The 6,094-nt window shown below is 35.3% G+C and overlaps 1 protein-coding gene across 3 annotated transcripts; it reads right to left on the bottom strand.

Annotated features, from left to right (window-relative positions):
• Positions 1-135: 135 nt before the first annotated feature.
• LOC120624590 lies at positions 136-5,714 on the bottom strand. 3 transcript variants are annotated; one of them, XM_039891230.1, is made up of 3 exons: positions 5,651-5,714; positions 4,174-4,366; positions 136-936 (listed from the first exon to the last, which is right to left on the bottom strand). In XM_039891230.1, exons 2-3 carry the CDS (start codon positions 4,354-4,356, stop codon positions 769-771), a joined length of 351 nt encoding a protein of 116 aa, XP_039747164.1. In that variant the 5' UTR covers positions 4,357-4,366; positions 5,651-5,714; the 3' UTR covers positions 136-768. The 3 variants fall into 3 exon arrangements, with proteins under 3 accessions (XP_039747164.1, XP_039747163.1, XP_039747165.1); XM_039891229.1 differs by lacking the exon at positions 5,651-5,714 and adding an exon at positions 5,495-5,642; XM_039891231.1 differs by lacking the exon at positions 5,651-5,714 and adding an exon at positions 4,663-4,681.
• Positions 5,715-6,094: the final 380 nt, after the last annotated feature.

Raw genomic sequence — 6,094 nt, 5'->3', positions numbered from 1 at the left:
TTAATTTATTATACGCGGCCGCCCGCGAAGTGCGCCACGGAGACAACCGTCGATCTTGAATTCTTTAAATAACTTATGACAAACTCATTTTTGTTTTTATATAAAGTCTTGTGTGTAGATATTTTTTATGAGGAATTATAAAGTATATGTATTAACACCGCCTTGAGTATTTCAAAAGCGTTTTTTCCGAATAGGACACTGGAATCGCCGATGCGACGAGATGTAGTAGGTCAATTGTTTTTTGCGAGTCTGTCACGATTGCGAGATATAAATGCATAATTTTTATACGTATTGGCGTCTTTGTAATATAGAATAAAAGATATATGTTGATATGGAGGGTACTGCAATAAAACTGCATTTCTAATAATAATAATAAGAAGATAGATTCATATTTTCTTTTATATTTATACCCCACTTATATTTCTTTCCATTACAATTTTCGGAGCAAAAAAGAACCTCAATGCGGAGACAACCCCTGTATTTTAAAAATACGTTCTTTAATGTTTGTTTATTCCAATGTTTAAAATATTTTTTTTAAATAAACGCTAGGTATAATTAATTTATTTCAAAATTGTTTACGAATAATACAAATCCACCATAAGACTAGGAAAAGTGATTAAACAATTTTGTTATTAAAATGTAGTACATGTTGATTTATTTCAAAACATGTTATTCCATTATTTTATTAAGTTACAATATATGAAGGCCGACATGATAAGTAAACATCAGAACGCTCTTGTTCAACACAAAAGTTATATAGTTACTTTATTAGGAAAGTTTAGTTTGTCTTTCCTCCGATATAGCAAATTTGTTGCATAGGAAGAATATTACAGTTTCTGAAGATGGCTTGACTTTTCCCTCTGCAATTAATCTTTTCAAATTCCGTATGCGCTGCTTGTGCGGGTACTCTCTGGATCTCGAACGATCTGAATCTTTCTGAAAATCAAATTAACATTTTGTTAACGCCGTACTCGGATGATACTTTTTTCAACACATATAATGGAACAACAGTATTGAGGAGAGTGTTTCAATTAAAGCTGAAAGTTACTGATATACAAGTATGGAAAACTCAAAGACTGCTCATTCCAGAGCGAATCAAGGAAAACATGAATAGAACCGTTTCACTGTTAGCGTTTGCTAACCGATTGTTGTCAGTGTTTTCTCCGCGTCAAAGGCACGAACTGTGTGCGAGTGTGGAACAGTGTCAGTTTTTGCTGCGATTCGCCACGTGAATTCGTATGCTGTGGAGCGGCCTCAAAATGCCAGCCGTGGACCATCCTACGTTCAAGAGTGTTGAACTTTGTAAATTGCAATAACTTTGTAAAAACATTGGTTTATGTAACAAGATTTTATGATTTTATATTATAAATATAAAGTGTAAAAAGTTGCGTATTCATTTTAGTTTTTATTATGACCCTTGTTTTAAATATATTTTAACTATGTCAAACAAATAAACTATTTTAGTCCGGAAGACAAGTCTTAGTTTCCATTTTCATAGAATTTATAGAGCTATAAAACAGTACACGGAAACTTTCAGCTTTAGTCAAGCATTCCCTCAAAATTGTGGACGCCTCCTTGGAATATAAGACTTACCCAAAAATCCCCGTATTGAAAACATATGGTGAATACAATGGTGTATATAATTAAAAAAATAACTCAACCTAATTTTTAAACAAAGAACAACGAGAGAAAATCCTCATCTTTTTTATTTTACTGTAAGAGAGAAAAAAAAAGCACAGTGCCTGAGTACTTTTCTCACACATACCTACGAACCTAGACTATCAAGTCACAGTGAATTTAAAGTGACTGTTTTCTTTGGTCTAGTTTAATTTTTGGTGATCCCGTACATTTGCTAGGGCAAGTGCATAAACAATATTTCTAAAAAAAACATTTGGCTCAATTAGTTTTCACTTTAATTTGGAAGGTATTTATTTCAAATATATTGTCAACATATACATTTACTAGTACTATAAACAATAAAAATATAAACTTATTGAGCCCAAAGAGTTTTTATTTGAAAATTGTTTATATCGTTGCACATGAAACGGTGGACCAGACCGGAGGTTAAACACAAATTGCTTACTTCTAGGCAAATAATTGACTTGATTGTTGACATAGTGTTACTTGATGAGGAAGGAGAGTAACATAGGCTACTTTCGTCCTGGAAAAACACCTAATTCCAGGAACATTGGTATTTTTACCAAAAATATCGTCCTCCACAGCCTAACAAAGAAACCAAACGACTTATTTACACACCGCGGACCGCAACTAGTTTGTGTATTAATGCAATCTCACCGGGTGGTAAGGGACGATGCAGACAACGAGATGCTATATTATATATTAATATAAAACCTATTTGAAATATGGCCCCTAATCGGTTTCTTCACAGGACTTTGTCGGGTAGGGTAGCCGCAGCCGAAGTCGCCCACTAGACCGGACTAAACAAAATTCAGAAATCATAAATTCATCAATTGCCCCTTTGGTGATCGAACCCGGGACCTACACTTAAAAGACCACAGCGCCTATTACTACGTCTGGGAGGCCCAAGCCCATCATAGTTGATCTTGTACACGAATGGTTCCAAGGCTAGGTACAGTATGAAACATTAAACACTACGCAGTATCATATATATTTTTTATTACACTAAAAGCCTTTGACTGCCATTTAAACTGCTGGTCAGTGATGCAGTCTAAGATGGTAACGGGCTAGCATGTTAGGAGTATGGCAGTTATATACCATTAAACCCATACCCCCTGATTGGTTTTTACGCGACATCGTACCGGAACACTAGCTAAGTGGCACGTCTTTGTCGGTAGGGTGGCAACTAGCCATAGCAGAAGCCTCCCACTAACCTAACTGCGCGGTATCCGCAACGCAACTAAACGCGAAGTATAGACTTCATAGTAATAGAAAGGCGCGGGAGTAGCGCGATTCTATTTTCTGGCGGCTGGGTTGCGGTAACTGCGCGGCTTGATTAACCGCGCGGTTATGTCTGAACGATTACTTATAACTCCTATAAATAAGATCCGCGCGATTTCCATGCGATCTATAATCGCACAGTTTCCGCCGTGTCTGAACTAGCGCTTAACCTTTTGGAAAAATTCCCAAATTGAGCTAGCCGAATAGAGAACCGTACCTCTCCCATTTATGAGGAAAGTGTGGATTATTGTGGATATACAGTATAAACCTTTATTTTTCTTAGTATACAATTTAGCCCTTGAGTGTAATCCACCAGGTGGTAAGCGATAATCCAGTCTTTTAAATTAACGGTCTAAATCGTTACGGGTATGGCCGTAAAAATACATGCTCCTAATCGGTTTCTACACGCCATACAATCAGAACGCTAAATCCGGGACTACATATTATGTTAATAATAATAACTGAGCCCGTCATGTGTTCTCCGAGGCGTACGTAACCTAACCTAACTGAGAGATATTCAACAATTGCTAACCCGACACGGCAATCGAATCGAAGTTTCCGTATTTCCATATGGTAACCACCAGACTAACGAGGCAGTCGTGAAGGTAGGTACCGAAAACACAACTAATAAAAATATCAACTGTTGCAGTGATAATCACACACACGCACGCACACACACACACACGCATGTTCGCACACACACATAAACAAACACACTTATACACGTAATAAATTGTATGTTGATAATGTAAACTTCCTAACATGTATTCTCTGTTTTTTTTTTTGTTTTTTCTCTAATCTCGATGCACATATGGGAAGACACTGACCCCCAAGACACGGGATATCCTAGTTTGGGGGTCCAGGGTATTTTAGAAAAAACATTGTAATTTTAAGCAAATAAAAAGTTTTAATATTATTATTATTATTAAAACCGTCGGACCGTCGGTCGAATCTATGGAACCTATTCTTTGAGACTGACTCGCTGACCTCGTGGTAACATTTTCAACAATGGGTTAACTTTTAGCGTATGTACCTATAGCAGAAAAGTGTCAGGCAATTAATGATCAATCACCCTGTCAGTGTCATTCTAATTATGGGCTCATAAGTTTTTGAAGAAAGTTCCATCTAGTACTTTCTTTAAAAACTTAACCTTTAAAAAACAATAGGCGGAATAAACGGCTGGCCCACTTGGATTGATAATAAGTTAAACAACGTTTAAGTATAAAAAGAGCAATACGAATTACCGGAACCTACCTGTTCTTCGTCAGAATTATCAGCTAAAGGCACTTCGGCGATAGAATGATCCCACATGACCGGATGCCATGGACGACGAACAGGCTTCTCCTGACGCGGTAGCGGCTGAGGTGGTTTCAACGGCAACGATCGTACATCTACGTATTCCTCTTCCTCGAACATCTCAGTTTCCTCTTTGCTCATCTCTTTTCAACTGAAGCAAATATATGTTTTTGACAGCAATACGAGTAAATAGAAAACAAAAACTAAACATTTATAATTTTGTTTAAAAAAGAAAAGTAGCGAATCAAATCTATATTAGTGAAATTAACATTTTCCCAGTGTGAAAAAGAGGATGTGTCTACTTTTCGACCATTAAGTACCTGGGTACTTATAGCTTAAAATCTGAAGACAGACGTTGACAAAGTCAGGCGTCAGGTACATTAAATATCCAAAAATGTATTTACGATGTACTTCCTTCATTGGAAGTTCGAGTACAAAAGTATCTTCCGATATTTAGTTCACGAGCAACAGCTGAGGCTTTATCAAAAGCCGGTATTTCGCGTTGGCTACAAAAATAAACACCGTACTGCTCCTTATGAAACTACTACATACATACCCACGTAATGCGCAATACATTTTTTTATTGAATCTCTTCCTTGGCACAGAGACAAGATATAAATTTATGGAGGTCAGGAGATCTGGTAAACCAACGTCATAGTTTCGATTAGGTACTTTTATATAAAATTTTACACTTTCTTTGTAAAAGACAGTCTAATTTACATATTCTGTTAAATGTGCATTATTTTGCGTAAAACAAATTCTTTTCTTCAGTTTTTATTTTTATTTTTAATTTATGATAAACCTACTTCATCAATCATCGATAAACTCTGACTAGTTTAACGAACATTTTCTTACTTTATACTCTAATGAGAAGGTAATAATCGATGGTAAAAATAAATTATTATGAGGTTTATGAAAATAGGTTTATTTTGTTTGATAGTAAACTAAAACTTGTTTAATAAATACACTGGTAGGTATGTAGGTACCTTCTCAATTATTATTTATATAAAAGTCATTTATTATAATAGGCAAGTTTTTTTTAATAAGGAGGTACGTAGTTTCCGACAAGTAGGACTAGGTTTACAAACCCGACCTATTATTACCAATCACATCATTATCAAATTTTTAGTTAAAACGGTAGGTACAACATACCGGTCAAAAACACTTTATATTATCTTTTTGCTATTGTTATATCATGCTAGATGAAGAGAAATACTGCACTGCTGAGTAGGCACTTTAATTAAAAAATAATCTAATTTTCAACAAATAAACAACTTACTTTTTGTTTTACGCCACTGAACTGCACTGCGGTAGCGAGTTTAATATGAAAACGTTTTATTATGAAGCAAGTACCTATAGCCAATCAAACCGTTTTATTTATAAATCGCAGAACAGTGAACTGAAGCATGGGAAGAATGAAACTGAAATTAATTACTTTCTCTAGATTCTCGGTGCGTCCGATTTGCCAACGTCCGCTGCTTTGTGACGTATCTTGGACAATTACCAGTGAAAATAAGAACATCACAACAGTATTGACATCTAGCACGCTGACCGGATTTCATGCCAACAATTTAAAATCAGTGACGTTGACCTGTTTTATTATTTAGCTTCGATCAAAATATGTGGAGTTTCGCGATACTTACTCCACCAAATCCCATAATTATTGTGCTTTGAAGTTTTAACAAATTGAGAAATTCATTTCAACTCATTCATAAGGGTAAGGCGAATTCTAGATTTAAATAAAACATGATTTTATTATTTTAGAAAATTAAATTTTTATTGAAATTTTTAAAACTAGTTAACAATTAATTGCTTTAGCTGCAGTCATGCCAATAACAACAATCTTACGCTAGATAAAATATTCATGTACCTAACTATT

Source organism: Pararge aegeria, chromosome 6 (genome assembly GCF_905163445.1).
Source record: "Pararge aegeria chromosome 6, ilParAegt1.1, whole genome shotgun sequence".
Taxonomy (NCBI): Eukaryota; Metazoa; Arthropoda; class Insecta; order Lepidoptera; family Nymphalidae; genus Pararge; species Pararge aegeria.
This window is presented reverse-complemented; position numbering and strand designations above follow the sequence as displayed.

Excerpts from the sequence above, each read along its gene's own strand:
- LOC120624590 (XM_039891230.1), bottom strand. The coding sequence starts at position 4,356 with ATGAGCAAAGAGGAAACTGAGATGTTCGAGGAAGAGGAATACGTAGAT. Across the intron at positions 937-4,173 it reads ATAATTCTGACGAAGAACAG|AAAGATTCAGATCGTTCGAG; the intron begins GTAGGTTCCGGT and ends TTTGATTTTCAG.